This window comes from Cyrtonyx montezumae, unplaced genomic scaffold, assembly GCF_038088225.1.
Source record: "Cyrtonyx montezumae isolate F1298 unplaced genomic scaffold, pur_monq_1.0 scaffold_22, whole genome shotgun sequence".
NCBI lineage: Eukaryota > Metazoa > Chordata > Aves > Galliformes > Odontophoridae > Cyrtonyx > Cyrtonyx montezumae.
In genome coordinates, this window is record NW_027071959.1 from 3,822,155 (window position 1) to 3,839,350 (window position 17,196).

Consider the following 17,196-nt stretch of genomic DNA (forward strand, 5'->3'; position numbering starts at 1 on the left):
TCTTAAGGGTACAATGCTACAGGTGTCTGACAAACTCTTTGGAAGTCTAGGACAGATGATGCTTTTCCTCTGAAAGGGTTCTGTCTTTTGACAGTATTGAAGCCGGTATCGGCCTTGTCTTTGCTGTACTGGAAGGGTGAGGGTTTCAGGTGTGGGGACTTTTGATTTTTCTGTGATCAGTGGGATTTGGTGAAGCACACGAGGGCTGTGGGAACCAAGTGTAACCTTTGATAATAACGCTAACGTCAGCGGTGCAGTAGCTGCCAGGAGCATTTTACTCATTTTACAAAGTGAAATATTTCACCCTGAACCACTCCACAGTGTCACAAATGACTGTGTGGCATAGCTGCTGGCTTGTGGGAAATGAGCTGTTGGGTCCTCTGCCCAATTTATTGCTGGATTGCGTGACACTCACAAAAAGTCTTCATCCACTCCTCTTGGTATTCACCGTCAGCAGAAGAAACAGGATCCACTGGCCCACACTCCCTGGGCTGAACTGCTCTCTCAGCAATAAGGAAGGAGGATGTGTGTTAAGAAGATGGGACAGAAGGATTTTTTGGGGCGATTCACTTGAGGCTAGGCAGTTCTGGGGCTGCCCTTGGGATCAGACTCACTTCCTGTGCACCAGTAACCTTCAGCCACCACCCAGGGTGGAGGAGAATGCCCATGGGTGTGATGGCACTGGTCAGGCCTGTGTGCATGGGCAGTGTGTCCCCAGAAGGAAGCCATGCAGGCGGGAGGAGGCAGGATGCACTCTGCATTGCCATGCTGAGGAAGTCCATCGGGGGAATTGCATCCTCAGCAAGGGGTGTTCCAGTGATGAGTTTTGTTGCCCTGGCCCATGATGTGCTGTGATTCAAGGCCACGGGAATGTGACTGCTAAGGCTTAATAGTAATTCATGATGCTTTTGACAGGGAAAGGAAGTGGGGGGATGCGATGCTTTCTGTTGGGTTTGTGGGTTTTCCTCCTCTTGATTCGTGAGGTAATATTTCTTCTTTCTTTAATTTCTCTCTTTTCATTCCTGCATGCTTTCTCTCCGATTAAGTCACACAAGCGCCTCTCCAAAGTAAGCTTTCTTTTTTCTCTCCTGTGCCCCACTGTAGAATTGTCTCATCCTGCAGAAACCCCTCCCGTGGTACTGAGCAGTGACTCCAGTAAGGCATTCTCCTGGTGTGGCTGTGAGAATGTCAGCAAGAGCTCACCCCGATGCCTGTAGCTGAGAAGCTGGTTTCACTTATATCACTGGGATCTCATTAATATTTGCTCACGTGGTGTGAAAACTGGGCTGTTCCCCACACTCCCTTCAATTACTTCCAAGTAATTTTAGGCTTCATTTTAAGATTTGCTTCTCCTCTCCCTTAAAATGAGTTGCTGTCTTTACAGAGAGAGATCCTCTGGCTTTGGTAGGCTGAGCTGTACCATAATCCCCCCCCTCTTTCCTCTCTTCTTTATGCCTTTTGGAAATGGGAGTTGATCTCCCTAACTTAACTGTTTGTTCTCTTTTTTTTTTTCCAATGAAGAGTTGATTTGGGGCCATTGATCTGAGTTTACTGACCTGGCATCTTTTTCTGTGTGAAGTAAATATTAAAGATCAGTGATTTCAAATGAACCCAGCTTAAACCTGGTAGAACAGACTCGTCCCAAATGAATTGTGAGAATTCATGGGCTCGCTCTGAAAGGTAATAAGTAGAAAATCCCCCTGTGGGTGCTTGGATTGGAGATAAGCTCATCCGAGATGTGATCTCAAATCTCTGTGCTTCCCTCAGAAGAGTGTAAAAATCAGAAATGCTGTTGGGATGCTCGTTGGACAAAGTGTCAGGCCGCTGGCATTTCTATGTGTGTCTGCAAGTGAAGTTAAAATCAGAATGGCTTGGATGGCTTCGTAGTCCACTAAATCAGTGTCTTGGCTTTTCCCCAGTTGATACCTTGGATTCAATTCTAGGCAAGCTCCTAGTCAGCAGTGAAGTTTACAGTACTATTTTGCTGTTTTTCCTCAGTCAGAATGCCCCTTGTAGCCAGCCTTGTCTTGCATGATTGCTGGTGGCTGCTGGGAGCTTCATGTCTTTCTTCAGATGGGTTGTCTTTTGCATGGTGACTCTAGCTTGGGTGATACTAAAGAGGACTGTGGGCCTAAGATCTCAGGTGAGGTGGAAGATGCAGGTGTGGAGTGGCAGAGCCCTGCAGGGCTTGCTGGTGAGTAGAGGCACGTGGGCAGGCTGTGGTGTGCTGGAGGTGCTCAGCCAAGCAGAGGAGAGGTGGGAAGAGCCTTTGTAGGGAGTGATGTGCACAGTGTGTGTGTTTGTATTGCTGCTGTGGTAAGCTTGCAGAGAGAAAAAAAAATGCTTTATAACAGAGAAACAAAAGGAAGACAGACCCGAGGTGAGTGCTGGTGCAAGGAAGGCAGATGCAGAGAAAGGGGTCCTGGGCTCTGCCAGACCACGTCAGAGCTCCTGCCCCGACCCCCTGCTCTAGTCAGAACCTCACCCCATGCTCCACAAAACTGCCCTTATTGGGACTGGAGAATCATGCACAGTGAGCTCCATGTCTCTCCCCCCCCCCAACAGAAGATACCTGCTTAAGATGGGGGAAGGGCTGGGAACAAAGAAAGGAGGGGCACACGTTCTGACATCTCCTTTCTCAGCCTCTTCTCCTCTCCCCGCCCCACTTCTGCAAGAAGAAAATCGGTTCGGTTTTGCAACCTGTCTCGCTGATGAGATGAAACAGCTTGAGCCCATGAGTTTGATGCTGTGTTTATACAACCGCTGACAGCTCTGCTTGAAGTCCCTTTGCCCTCTTTTGTCTGTTGCGCTAATTGTCGTGCTGCAGTGCTGCCATCAGAGGGAGCGCTTCACCAGGAGTTTTTAAGCACTGGATTCCGTCTGTAAGAAGCCTTTCCTGGAGCTCCTTTCCCATGCCATCCACCGCCGTGGCATGGACCAGATGATCTGTAAGCCTGTGTTAGCCTTAGGCAAACACTGCTGCTCCTGAAACAGCTTTCTGGGCTCAGGGAATGAAGGGTTTTTGCTTGCTGCCGACAGTGAGATAAAGTATTTTTGTAACTCTTGCTCTTGCACAAAGATAAAAGTGGTTTTGACTCTGTTGCCCATCTGTCAAGATGCATCCTGCTATCTGTACCTAATAGCAATGCAGACTCAGAAGACTGTGGAGCCATTTAGGTGGGGAGGGGTTTCTGAAGTTCTCAGATCCAAACTCCTGTTCAAAGTGGGTTGATTTGGTTAGACTGTGTTGCCCAGAGACTTCTCTGCATTTTGGATGGAGATACTGCAGCCTTGCCAGGTCTGTGCTCCAGTGCTTAACCACTCTTGCTGTGAACAGGCTTTATCCAAGTAGAATTTCCCTTACTGCAGCATATGACTGTTGCACCTCGTCCTTTTAGTGTCAATTTTGAGAAGAGTTTGGCTGTGTCCTCCCATTTGCTCCTACTGCTGGGTGGCACAATCCCTTTTTAGGTATTCTGCTCATTTTGAACAGAGATGAGGAGTTTGAGAATAAAGTGCATCCATTTATTTGAGTTTTGGGGGTACGGAAGAGAGGTGAACAGTGGAGACCTGGGAAGTATGTAGACCGTGGCTCTGGAATGTATTCAGAGCTCTGTGAGCACACCTTGATTCTGTGCCCCTATTTCCCCGGTTATAAAATGGACTTAGTGATGTATCTCTAGCCCATGGCATGTCATTCACTTGGCAGAATGTTTCTGTTGCTCTGGAAGCAGCAGTATGTAGGAGGGATTGGGATCCTGCTCCCAGTCGTGCAAAAAGATGGAAACTTCTGTTGGCTACAAGCTAGCAAGCCAAACTTCATTCATGTGATCCACCACTTCCCATCTGCACTGTAAAGCTGTAACTTTCCAAGCAAATACAGCATTATTAACCCATGAAGATTCAGAGGGAGCCTTACAGTCGTTAGAGGCTCAGAGAAAATCCCCCATTTTTCTCCTTTCTCAACTTCTCCAAAGTTCTTCCTGGTTACAGCCTTGTGCTATCAGCTCCCACAGCATCACCTCTGCCAACCAGTGACATCTTTTCCACTTCTGTGTGCGGCTCCCTTCCTGCTTTATTTTATCTTTTCTGTTCTAATGCTTTTGGTTTCTTTTTCCAGTATGACAGACTTAACCTGCTCAAAGTAAGAACACGTTTTTCCTTTTTCTTTTTCGCCCCCCTCTGCTATACTGTCTCTTGATTTTCACAGTTTGCAGCCCTCCACATTCTGACACTCAGTGATGCACCTTTTTTAAAGCTGAATGCAGTTGAAGTTAGATTTAAGAAGTCAGATTGTCACAGAGACCTAGTTTTGCTCTTCTTTGGACTCTCTGTAGTCTGTTACAGGTAAAATGTAAATGATAAGAGGAAAGCACCGCTTCACATTTAGAAAACTTGAAGCAATAAGATGAAGCTTGGGCTGTGGAAGAGGGAAGATGCTGCAGAGGAGCCATTGCTGGGGGAAAAAAAAAAGAGTTGCTGCAATTAATGCAACAGAGAGGAATTAAATCCTACAGCTGCTGCCTGTGCACCCTGCTTTGTAAGGCACCGTGACAGCAGTGCCTCTGCTTTGTCTCAGCCAATCTTAGGTTGATGGTGGGTTTTGTTTTTTTCCCCAGGAATGTCTGAGTTGCACGTTTTGCTCGTTAAGGCAGACAGATGGCAAAACAAATCTGCAGGAGAATCACTTCATCTTAGATCCTATGCTGCCGAGGACAAGTGCTGTGTGCAAGTATAGAGCTCAGTTCCCCTGGTCTTGTAAATAGAGCTTGAATTGCATAAGGCCTTTTTCCTTGTCCCTCTGCAGAGAAGGATGGCTTCAGCTGGACAGTTTCTGAATGGAGGGTATGGCCAGGTATGGGAAAGTGTAGCAGGTTAGAGAATATTCCTCTGGTTAGGTAATGAGTCTTGGAGTGTATTCACCTCTTCAGCTCATATCCTTTCTCCTGGGTTTGGAGAAAGGCCTTAAGAGTGTTGCTCTTTCTAGTACCAAATTGTCGTGGTTTGGTTTGTAATGTATACCACGTTACTGTGGGGATTTTCATTGGAGTCTGATACAGTAGACAGAATGATTTCTCTTCTGGCCAAAGTGTCCAAGGTGGCACACGGTCCTTAGGAGGAGTTGACTCCCACCTGGGAGTGGGATACAGGTGCTGGGGAGGTTATCTGTGTGCAGTGGTGTACAGGGAGCTGCAAGGAGGGAGGATGAGAACAGTGTAGGCAAAGCATAGACATCTCTGGTCCAATCTGATCTCATTAACACTTTGTGCTTACTTTCCTATGGTAAAACATCATTGCTTCTGTTGTGGGCTATCCCAGCGCAGCTGATTTCTGTGTTTCTGTTAGTAGGAACTTGGCTCTGTGAGTGAAACCTTCCCAAACTCCCTTAGAAGTCAGAGATGAGTTTGTTTGCCTTTGTGTTCTAGCCTGGATGGGGGTATAGAACCAAAAAATACTCCCAGTCCAAAGTCAGAAGCAAGGTGACTTCAAAGAAGTGCAGTAACATGTTGCTTCTGTCTTGGTCCATTAAGCAGAACTCAGCCAGGTGCTGTGTGGATGTGTGGCCCTGGGTCAGAGGAGGGGATGGGTGCAGACCCCACACTCTGTTGTTATGGGGATGCTTCTGCTCTGTGTCCTGACTTTGGAAAGCCAGCCTCACTGCAGTGGGAGTGTGAAGCTCATTTCTTCCTCCCTCTGTGCTGAAAAATCACACCTCCGGCTGAAAATGGCCAAGAGTGACTTTCCAAGCCGAGCAAGGTTTTTCAGATGCTCCAGTGTGACATGTGGCCTGTCCTGAAACCATCTGAAATGCCATCAGAAGGACAAAAATAAACGTGTGCAGATGATGCAGAACACTGTGCGCTAAAATTTTGCAAAATAAGTCTTTTTTTCTTTTTTTTCTTTTTTTTTTTTCATTCAACTTTTCTATTGCTTTCCTTCAGCAATGTTCCTGTCTCTGTGTGTGTTTTTCCCCTTTTAAAATTCAAAACACCACAGAAAGCATTGGCTGTGAGTAAAAAGGTGTCCCTGCATTCCGAGAGCTCTTCGAGGTCTTGTTGTTTGCAGCAGGTCTGTTAAAATCAGTGTGATTTTCCCAACCTAGGCAGCAGGCCTGGAAAATAAAGCCCCGAACAGAAATGTGTGGCATATGTGGTCATGATGAGCTCCTCTGTTGCTAGTGGGCGCTGCTGCTCTGCAAAAGGGATTGCAGCATGTGTGCGAGTTTGTGTGCGTGCATGGGGACGTGCACACGTTAGCCTGAACTGTTTCCTGTCCTAGATTCTTGCTCCTGGATTTGTTCTTTGTTTCTGTAACTGGAAATAGCCGTGTTAGACCACGCTGTGAAATCCACTGAAGTCTCCTGTTTAATCTCACTTTCACTTCGCTAATTACGCAAACCAGATTGGACCCCGTTTCTCTGTCCATCTTTCTTTTTGATCCTGAGATCTCTGTGCTAACTAATGCTTCTCTTTTATTTTGTCCTTACAGAAAAGCCAGAGTTGGTATAATGTAAGTACTCCCATTTCTCTTCCCTGGGTGAAAGTGGGCTGGGTGCCTGGGGGGAGGGGGGGAAGGTGCAAAGGGGCTTTGCAGTGGCACACACTGACCATTCCTGAAAAGAAGAGATGGAAATGGCTCAGAACTGGTGAAGGACAACTGACATCCTAAGGGAAAAGATGCCAGTGAGAAGCAAAAGCTTCATCCTTCCAGTCACTCTTCTAATGATCTCTACATCCTGTGCCTTCCACTTTCCTATCAGAGTTGGTCTTGATGTGGTGACAAACAGAGCATGCCACCATGCAAACCCTTTGCATCTCAGGGTGGTGTGGGGCAAGAGAGGAATTACTTTCTATTGATCTCACAGAAGAGTTAACCATCTTTTGCTTCTGCCTCAATCTTATTTTTGTTCTGCGAGCATGAGTAGCAGTGTTGTAGGCACACAGCTGGTGGTTTGCAGATTCCCACAACCTTTGCATGGTTGAACCCTACCCCTAAGGCTCTTTAGGGCAGCTACTAGCAGCACAGTGCCTTTGCAGCCAAATGCAGCAGCCACTCCATGGCCCATAGCATCCCCACTCTCCTGCAGCAAGAGACAGAAGAACCAGGGGCTTTTAACTGCTACGATCTGACACAGACACGAGGGGCAGACTCCCAATAACCAGCACCAGGATTTTTCACTTTCTCTGCCTTCTCTGAAAGGCCTTTTCTAGGCTGGTTAGGTACTGTGCTGTGTAGCTGTGGCATCTTGTCCTGGCTGGGGAGCATCGTGGCAGGAAGCTGAGGCTGTGTTGGTGTTAACAGCAGCTCTGGTTTGTATGGGATCCTGGGTCTGAGTCACTGGACAGACACGTCAGAAAGAGGCCCCTGATGGAGCTACCAGTGAAGGAGGAGGTGCTTTTCTCTTCTTTTTGCACCTTAACCCCTTTTGCTTCAATAATAACTAACAGATAAGCCCACTGTGTCTTTAGGGTGGAATCCTATCTGAAGATTATTCCAGGTGTTGAATGTATCTGGTTTGATGCAGGAATTCTTTGTGCTCTTGGTAGGAAATGGGTGAGCCTCCCCCAAAAAGAGAGGGGAATTTAGTAGGGCTGCAGAAGAGAGAGGGATGTGTGAACAGAGAACAGCTGTCCTCTTGGCAGCAGCATCACAGCAAAATGCTTTTGTTGGAGGGAAGAGCCAAGGTGGGTAATCACATTGTGAGGTAGAATAGTAGTGCAGGCAGGCAAGAGCTGACCTCAGACACAGATAGCAGTGTGGAGGCAATGGCATGAGAGGAGAGGATAAGCACAGGAGGGCAGGCTGGCAGAGAAGTGGCAGCTAGAGGCAGCCAGGACACATAGGCAGCCCAGCCAGGCTCATGGAGGCTGTGACCATGGCTCAAGGTGACTTCTGCTGTTGCACAGGAGCTGAGTCAGGCTGTAGCTGCTGAGATGCACACCCTGCTTGCACGATGCTTCGCTGTGGTCTGCTTCTGTGGGTCTCTTGTGTTTCTGTGTCCTCTCTATCTTATCTTTCTGTTCTCTTGTTTTTCCTCCATATATTTTCAGCATGAGAGACAGTACATCCGGAGAGTAAGCACTGGCTGCATATTTTGTGGTTCCCCCACAGTTATTTTCCTTTAGAAAACAAAACGTGCTAGTGAGTAGAGACGTTCTGGCCAGATAAAAGCAGAAGTGTGAAGACACAGATGGGCTGCAAGCTCCAGGAAGGCATTAAATCCTATTGGCAGTATTAATATGAAAAATTTGCTAATGTTTCTCCTTGATAAGAGATTCTTTCTTTGCCAGCTCCTTCCCAGCAGGATTTTTCTGGCACTTACACCAGTCTGATTCCTCTGTTTGTTTTCCACACTGCTCCAGGAGTGAGCCTGTGGAGGCATCCCTGTCGTGAAGCCTCACTGTTTCATTTGACTCACTTGCCCTCACTTTCATTGTACGAGACGTTCTCCATGTTTGCAGCAAACACTCCACCTTCCTTGTGTTGCTTTGGCAGCTCTGGGTGCCAGGCACTGTGCAGACACAAACCAAACGCACAGTCCTTGCCTCAAAGAGCACACAGCCCTCAGGGCACCCCAGAGCATCAGTGGTCAGCTTGGCAGTTTTCTGAGACTCCTTCAGTTTTTGCTGCTTTTAACTGGCCTTTCTGTCGCTGTAGCACCATGCCCCTGTTTGCCAATTTGAAGCCTTCCTTATCTCTCTCTCTCCTGGATTCCTTTTTCTCTACTTTCTCCTTAATATGTTACCAACTTTTCCACCCTTGCGTGTTCTCCTCTTGATCCTAGCAGTGCTTTCTGGGATTGACATCCCTACCAGACTGACAAGTGGGAGAAAGGGAGTTGAACCAAGCTCATGGGTTGGTGTGGCAAGGGGCCTGCCCTTCCGTGCTCTTGATGCTTTCTCTTCTTTGCTCCCCAGAGGATGAGTGCAAGCTGGCCAGGTTCACTGTGAGATATGTGAATATGAACACCAGAATGAATGCACTCAACTTTTGTGGGTTTGCTTTGTGTTTGTGCCCTTATGGTGGTAAAGCAAACATCTCTGGGCTGACAGCAGCAAGGAAGTGTCCCCGAGATGCTTCTCGTGGGGAACATCAGACTTGGAGCCCCTGGCTTGGAGGAGCTGCTTTTGTGCAGACTGCAGTTCATTTGCAGTGCCCCCACCCATCTGTGCTCATCCATCAGGACGCCGTTTGAGTTGTCTGCGTGCTGAATTATCGTTAATTGGTTTATTATTCTTAAAAAGAATTTTGAAAATTATTTTTAGAGAAAAACTGGAGTTCCCAAACAAGTTTTCTCTGTGATTTTATTTACTGAAGCAGAGATGGGACTTATTCTGCAGACCTGATGTGCTTAGTGGTGGGGAGTTCGTGTCCCTCTTCCCTGGTGACAGGGAGGAGGAGGCCGTGCTGGTGGCTTGGGATGCAGGAGGTAGAAGAATCACTCCCCCAGCAGAAGTCCTTGAAGTTAGAGACAAATTGGAGATATTTTGTGGCCAAGAAGACAGTCATCTCCTTTGTCCCCTTTCTTGCTGTGCTCTGGGGGAAGAGGAGAGCTTGTATTTCATGTCTGCTTCTTCATAGCAAGGGTTGCTTCTCTAAGTTCCCTTTTCTGCTCCCAGAGATGGGGGCTGCTGTGCATCAGGGAAGTTAGCAGAGAATGTTCCCAGAAAAGAGAATGAGATGACTGCGAAAGTTAAACAGCTGACAGTGGGGAAGATGAAAGATTTGTGTACGTCCGTGAGGTTTGTTTGCAGTTTAATATTTAGAACCTGAGGTCAGCCCTACTCTGTGCTCCTTTCTTCTGTGTTTCTCTACTTCCAGCCCTTTCACCTGCCTACTCTTTTGCAACCAGGCTTGCATTTTTGTCTTTGTACAGCTTTTCCCTGTAACAGACCTGAGTCTGCCCCTCTCCACCTATGTGCAGGACTGTCCCAGAGCACTGAGTGGGAAAATTACAGTGTGAAGACACTAACTGCCTCTTTGAGATGCTCTTAAATAGTAAGTTTGAAAAGTTCAAGCAGAGCACAGTTCTACCCACTTGTCTTTGGGAGAGCACAGTCTGTGCCGAGGACTGCAACAAGCTGAGGGAGGGAGAAAGTCTTTTGGAGAGCAGAGGAGCAGTGGCAGCAGGAGAAGCTGCCAAACAGAGCGAGAGGCCTCAGTGTGGTCTCGTAAGGAGAGCAACACATTGCTTGTAAGTATCAAGGGGAAAAGCAAGCCTTTTAGGGAAGACATCAGAAGAGGCCACCACTCAGGTGGCAGCCTGAGTTTAAGTAGAAACAGGGATCTTGTCAGCAGGATTTAGTGGCAGAAATCCAGGTCTGATGGTGAGTTAGTGAGGTGCTGTCAGTCAGTGCTGCCAGCTTCTGTCCTTCAGGTGTTTTTGCAGGCTGTTCCCTTCAGGCTCACCCTGATGTTAGATGTATTGATCACTGGGCTCACTATGGCCACTGTGGTGTAGTAGCACTGAGTTAGAATGAATTTCTGGTGTGATCTCATGGGGTGATGGATTCAAAACTCACTTCTTAACCACAAGCTGCCCGTGGTTACTCCGAAGCTTCTCCCTATGTTATTCAATCACTTTTAAAGGAAAAGAGAAAGAAAAAGCAAAAAAAAAAAAAAAAAAAAAGGCCTCAGAGAGCAGAGCAGATGGGGAAGAAAAGCTGTGGGTCAGGTGGCCAGTTTCCCTGCTGGCATTCATCAGCACAGCAGCCCCACTGTTGCTGGGGTCAGAACTCCCTCACAAGCACAGTGTGCATCCTGTATCATTTTTCTGCTCTGTCCAGAGGCAATGTACATCTTCTTTAAAATATTAGGTGCAGGTTTATTAGTCACGCAGGTCAGCCAAGGTTTTCCTCTCCCCTTTTCTCCCTACCTCTTGCTACCTCTCTCCTTTATCCACCTGCTTTCTGTGTACCAAGACTGTTCCTTTCTCATTTCTTGCACTGTCGAACTTCCCTGTGCTGCCCCACCCCCCAGACGTGGCTGCTTTAGATTTCCCATGTATTTCTCAGCGTTTTATCAGCGAGATGTGACCCTGGGCCCTGTTCTCCCCTTTCCCCCCATGAGCCTTCTCTCCACCCTTCACAGTACCATCCTGTCCCATCTCTTTCTGTTTGCAGAAGAGTTAATGTTTGCTGTCACCACCTCCAGGTTAGCTCATCTGATCACTGGTGCCATTCAGATCTGGCGCGGGGGACAGTGGGTGTGTAACCAGAGGGGTTTTCTCAGAGTAATCCCATAAGTCATCTGCAGCAAAAAGGGACATCCAATACAACAAAACAGATAGCTTACAGTTGTCTGCAGTGCTGATACCTCATCCTCCCTAGGCTGCAGAAATTGCTCTCTCTGCATCTTGGGGTGGCTGATGGATGTGCCCTCCTAATGGCCCCAGCAGTGCTTCTGTGGTGCACCTGAGCATCTTGGTGCTTCTCCCTGCACTCACTGCCCCTGCAACGAAACTGTGGCTTTGCAGAGGTTTTGTTGGTTCGCTTGGGGACAGCAGTGTGCACAGGTTATTAGGAAGAATGAGGCCGTTTCTTCATTTCTTCAGCATACTTGTTGTGTCTGGTGTCTGCAGACAGCATCGTGGCCGAGCAGTGCTGGTGTGGATTTTTCCTTTGTGTTTCTGTGCTTGAGCAGAGAGATAGACAAGGTGGAAATGAGGGGCAGAGGGATACAGAGAGCTGTGCTCCAGCAGTTCTCCGGAGATCCGCAGGGAGTTTATTTCTGGTGTCCCAAAGAGCTCTTTTCTTTACCTTCCTTCCCAAAGTGACCTAGCTGATGAGTGACACCAGACCAGACTCATGCTTTAAGGGTTTGGGGGAGCTCAGAAATACATGCAGGAGCCTTGAAGTCCTAACTGTGCGGATCTCAGATGACTGATTTTGTCATTGCTATGTTCTGCAGGCTGGTCTTCCCTTACCCTGGCCCCCCCCACCTCCCCCAGCACGCTCTGTCCAGCAACTTTCCATTACAGGAAACATCTGCTGGGAGGCAGGGCCGAGCCTGGGTTACTGCAGGGCATTGGCCGACACAGTTAACCCAGTAACTTAAAGTATGTGTGAGTGGTTTGGTATCTCCCCACCCCGCTCCTTCCATCAGAAACCTTAGCAGAGACTGAAGTTGCTTTTCAGAGCAGAGAGGGACAGGAGAGGAGAGCCTGCGGTGGGCACTGAAGGATAACTGCTTTCCTGGTTTCAAAGGGGAAAAAAAGAAAACAACAGCCGACCAGCTGAAGTCTGTGAGCTGTCCTGTTCAGTCCTGGAACTGCAGCTAGATCTGTGGGTGCAGCTGGGCTGGCTGGGTGCTGGCGATTGGAGCTCTTTTAGTTAGCATCTCTGGCAGTGCTGGCTGTCGGGGCCGGCTCTGGGGCTGCAGACACAGAGCTGCCTGTCTGCACATTTACAGCCCTTCCTCAGGGGATGCCTCCAGCGACAAGTCGGTGAGACTGGACGAGAAGCACCCTTATCCTCATGAGCCTTTTTTTGGTTGTGCTCTGGAGGAGGAGTCCTCTTTCAGATCTGCAGAGGCCGCTGGGGCAGATGACCTGAATGTGAGCAGGAAAGTAGGGGAAGGCGCGTAAGCTCCTGCCAAGCTGCCGTATCTCTTTCGACACTGAATCTAAACAAGAAGTGGTGACAGCAGGAAGAGGAAAAGCAGAGTTTGACTGAGAACACGGGGAACTGTGCAAGTGCTGAGGGAACACCATGGATTCCTTGCTGGAGTGCGGGGCTCTCTGGCATCCTGTACTGGATCAAGAACTCCCATATCTGCAGTGGGACCTGGAGGTGCTTGCTGACTTACCCCATGAGTTTCTTGGCCATGGATCAGATGAAATCCCAGCTGTGAGTGTCTCTAAACTGAAGTGTTTGTAAGAGAAGTGCTAAGCAGAAGTGTGTTCAGGCTTTGGACAGGTCAGAACATCCCAGAATGGGAGAGGGAGTGGAGCATCCCTCCGTATGGAGACTGTGCTGCTAAGTCTGGTTGCTACAATGCCACGAACCCAGAGCTCAGGGCTGATTATAGTATTATTCCCATCTCCTTTGCTCATCCTCTCTGCTTGTCCCAGGAAATCTTGGGTTTGAGCTCTTGGTGGAGCCCATCTCTGTCCAAGATCTTTTCCAGATATTCAGGCTAGAAGTTTGGTAAGTGAAGTGATATTTCTGTCGATTGCTGCTTTGTGGGTTTTATTCAGAAATAAGCACCTGCCTTTGGGCCCACAGGGCTGGAGTGTGTGTCTGAAGTACTAAGATACTGTTAAAAAATACTGTTTCTAGTACATTGAATTGATGTGTGGAAGAGGGGATGCTTTTTATAGTCGGATTCTGTGCTTTTTTATTGGCTTTGGCAGCATTAGACAGTTTTCAGAAGGGTAGTGCTGAACCGTCTTTGTATTTCTCCCACCCTGATGTGTGCCTCCTCTCCCCCTTTTCTTGATCAGAATCTGCTATAATCAGGCTGATTTGGGGAGCCCTCAGTTGTGTGCCCACCTTTCTGCATTGAGAGAGTTGTATTGTGCAGGTAGAAGAGGTAGGAAAGGATTGTTGAGAGGAAAGGGAGGGTACCCCAGGTTTCCCTGCCAACTCTCTGTGGGAGAGAGCATGGTGGTCTGGCTGAGAGACACAGGCCTCCTGAAATTGCACCTGCCTCTATTTCAGTCAGCTCTGCCTCCAGAATATGTTCTGGCTATTCTGAGCTGCAGTCAGCATGTGCACGGCGTTAGGAGGTGGTCTTTGGCTAGAACTGTAGGCCCAGGACAGAGTCATGTTAAAGTTCAGTGAGCACCAGAGAGAAGCCAGCTCCTCATGGCCCTGCAGCCAGCAGCACAGCCTCCTTTGGTGCCTTCCATGAGGCCAGATGTCTGCAGAATAAGTGGAAAACATGGTCAAGTCTCTGCGCAAGCCTCTTCTGCAAGCACATTCCCCCTCTACCAGCAGGTAGCTCTGGGTTTGCTGACTGTCAGGTGAAGCACTTGGTGGGGAGGGGAAGGGGAATGACAGCATTGCTCTGGAGCTCTTGATGACACTGCTCGCTCAGGCTCCTGTGGCAGGGCTGCAGCTGTACTTAAGCACCTATTGTTGGGGTTGCTCTGCTGTTCCTGGGGTTGGTAGCTGGTTGATGCATTGCAAACTGAGCATGTGTCATACCTTGGACAGTGTACGATGGCAGGAAAAGAGATTTCCCCTGCAGCCACAGCTCCCATGCAGCTCTGCATTGCAGACCAAGGTGTAGGCCTTCTGTGCTGTATTACTCTTCCAAGTCAGGTTCTTCTCTTCCTCTCACTTAATGCAATGATTCCCACATCCTCCCATCTGTGTGTCTGCTGTGATGGGACCTCCTGGCCTCATGCTTTGTAAGTGCATCCGATCCCCCTTCTCCTTACCAAGGTGTTCCCGTTTTCCCACTCCATTTCTCTGTACTCATGCCCACCCCTCTCTTTAACAGGCATTCTGTTATTTGCAGGTATTGAGTCCCACGTACAAACAACGGAATGAGGATTTCAGGAAACTCTTCAAACATCTTCCCGACACGGAGCGCCTCATCGTAGGTAAAGACAGTCCCTTTGTGCAGTGCTCTTCTTGTGCAGGCCTATGATTTGAGGAGCAAAACAGCACATGTACATGCAGCATTTCCCTCTCCTTAGAGACTGACACCAAGGAGCATGCCTGTTGTCTCTGTCCACAGGCAGTCCCCAGTCCTCACTCTTTGCAGTGCGTGTCACTTGTTTTGCCTCAGGGAAGGCAAAGCTGGTTGGTATCAGCTACAGCCTCCTCGTGGCTTGAGGAACATGTTTCCTCCATAGTGCTTCCCAAATCTCACTGTTAGCTTCTGAGCTCTTTCCTCCATCAATCAGGGTTGCGTGTTTCAGTGTGCACACTGCTGACCTTCCCGTTTTTTGAATTCCTTTGTACACCCCCAGTGCTCCCCACTCCCACACGACTGCCTTCCCTGTATCCATTGAGGCTTTGGCCCTGCAGTTGATCAGTGACTGCCTGCTGCATCGCATCTGTTCTTTTATCTTATGTAACTGGTGATCTCATACCGCTCAAATGTGCACACACTAGGACTAGAAACTGTTTCGGAGGCTTAAACTGGGAGAGAGATGAGCAAGAGCATTAGAAGGTGGGAAGGAACACAGGTTAAAACGTAGAAATACTTCACAGAATGCCACCACGTGGCCAGCTAATGAGGCAAGGTAATCTGTCACTGAGGGAGATCGTGGTGTGCTGCAGTTGTAACCTAGTGGACAGAGCAGCAGCTGTGGCCCAGTTCCTCCTGGCTTTGCAGTGACTTTCTGCAGAATTACGTTGGTGCCTATCCTCTCATTTCAGCTGTCCTGCCTCCTCATCTCGATGCTCCTTAATTATCATCTGTTGTTCACCTACAGATTACTCCTGTGCGCTACAAAGAGACATTCTCCTGCAGGGCCGCCTCTACCTCTCTGAAAACTGGATCTGCTTTTACAGCAACATCTTCCGCTGGGAGACGCTGGTAAGGCTCTGACTGGCACACTGAGCATGTGTTTTATGTCAGCATATTTGCTGACAACTTCAAAAGCACTCTTTCCATCGTCCTTCTCACCAGTGTCTCTCATTACCTGCTTTCTTTTTCTGCCTTCCCCTTTCTGCATGGCTCTGACTGTAGCTGACAGTTCGCTTGAAGGATATCTGCTCGATGACCAAGGAAAAAACAGCACGGCTCATTCCTAATGCCATCCAAGTTTGCACTGACACTGAAAAGGTACATCCTGGAAGCCTCCACCTCTGGGGCCACACTTTCTGGGTGTCCTGGGCAGGGGAATGGAGTTAGCACCACCTCCATGGGAGTTTTCTCAACAGACTGCTCGTGGTATGTGGGGCCTGGGAGAAAGCACAAATGGAAAAGGGCTGGGTGCAGAGCTTCTGTGGACCTCGGGCTGCAGCTGAGTGGAATTCATGTAGCTCCTATGTGGAGTGTTGAGGAAGTAGAGCTGGGTTATACAGCATTCCTTAGCTGAGCTCTTTCTGTGCTAAGAGCAGCTCTGTTGGTTGAGAGGCACTCAGCTGTGCCATGCAGGCTTCGTGGATTTCTGACTGTGTCCAAGAACTGAGCAAGCCACACAGCACTGCTGCTCAGTTGCTGTGTGCTGTCTTTGAAAAGTGATCCAAGGACATGTTTTCCCTATTCATTCCCTTTGTGGGCCTTTTCTGAACTGATTTTTCTCTCCGTCTCTTCCCATTCAGCACTTTTTTACTTCCTTTGGGGCTCGAGACAGGACGTACATGATGATGTTCAGGCTCTGGCAGAATGCTCTCCTTGACAAGGTACCTCAGCATTGGGGTGGGATGAAAGGCAGGTGGGGAATTGATGCAGAAGCACAATACCTGGAACTAATGTGTGATCTTAAAAAAGACATTGTGATAATAAGCACGTGTTTAGATGGAGCAGAGGCATCACTGTGGGAGCAAATATCTCTTTTTGCATGGAATTCTGTCGACCTGCAGACATGTCTTGCACACTCAGTGGGTGTCTCTTTGACTCTGCTGAGATGTGGAAGCATGAGTCTCAGGAAGGAGATTTTTCAGGTCTGTGATGCTCAGAAGAAAGCAGTTCAAATTGCAACACAGACAGCTCAGTGCACATACAGTGTGCCTCAGAAGTGCAGAGGGCATTCCCAGATGGAATGAGAATGGTGTGGGGTGCATCGGGTAAAGGCTCCATAGGTTGGATTTTAAAATAAAGTGGGGAAATGCACCTGCTCTGCAAGAGTCACTGTATATACTATATTTGATCTGAGTATCCGTTTCACTGTCCATTGAGTATTTCTGGCTTCACTGCAGGAGTAAGGCTCAGGGTTGCCAGCATTTGGAGATGTTTGGACTTCAATTCATGCCATACTGGAAGGCTGAAGTTATCATGTACCAGAATGCCCTGTCCTGAAGTTGGGGTAGTATTTAGTGTGCAAAGGGATCACTTTGCAATTGGGCAGCTTGTGTTGCTACCCTGTGCTGTAATTTAATCAGCCTTTTGAAGGCTGTAACAAAATTCGGTGCCCTTGGTTTCAAAGTCGTAGCAAATGGGAACTGAGATGTGGAGCAGTGAAGGCAGGAAACACTTAGAGAGCACTTTATCCATGTGTAGGATCCATGGTAGCAAGAGAGGGAGTGACAGAGCTGAGTGTGGTTTTCTTGACAGGACATGTGAATTATCGAG

General features: G+C 48.3%; 1 protein-coding gene across 4 annotated transcripts in view; it reads left to right on the forward strand.

The window, feature by feature from the left end:
• GRAMD1B (GRAM domain containing 1B) overlaps positions 1 to 17,196 on the forward strand; it is a 73,284-nt gene that overhangs the window by 44,968 nt on the left and 11,120 nt on the right. For all 4 annotated transcript variants that reach the window (XM_065738509.1, XM_065738510.1, XM_065738512.1 and 1 more), the window contains 5 exons: positions 6,490 to 6,510; positions 14,467 to 14,551; positions 15,392 to 15,495; positions 15,649 to 15,744; positions 16,227 to 16,307. In XM_065738509.1, the coding sequence (XP_065594581.1) occupies positions 6,490 to 6,510; positions 14,467 to 14,551; positions 15,392 to 15,495; positions 15,649 to 15,744; positions 16,227 to 16,307 (387 nt within the window). The remainder of the gene's footprint in view (positions 1 to 6,489; positions 6,511 to 14,466; positions 14,552 to 15,391; positions 15,496 to 15,648; positions 15,745 to 16,226; positions 16,308 to 17,196) is intronic.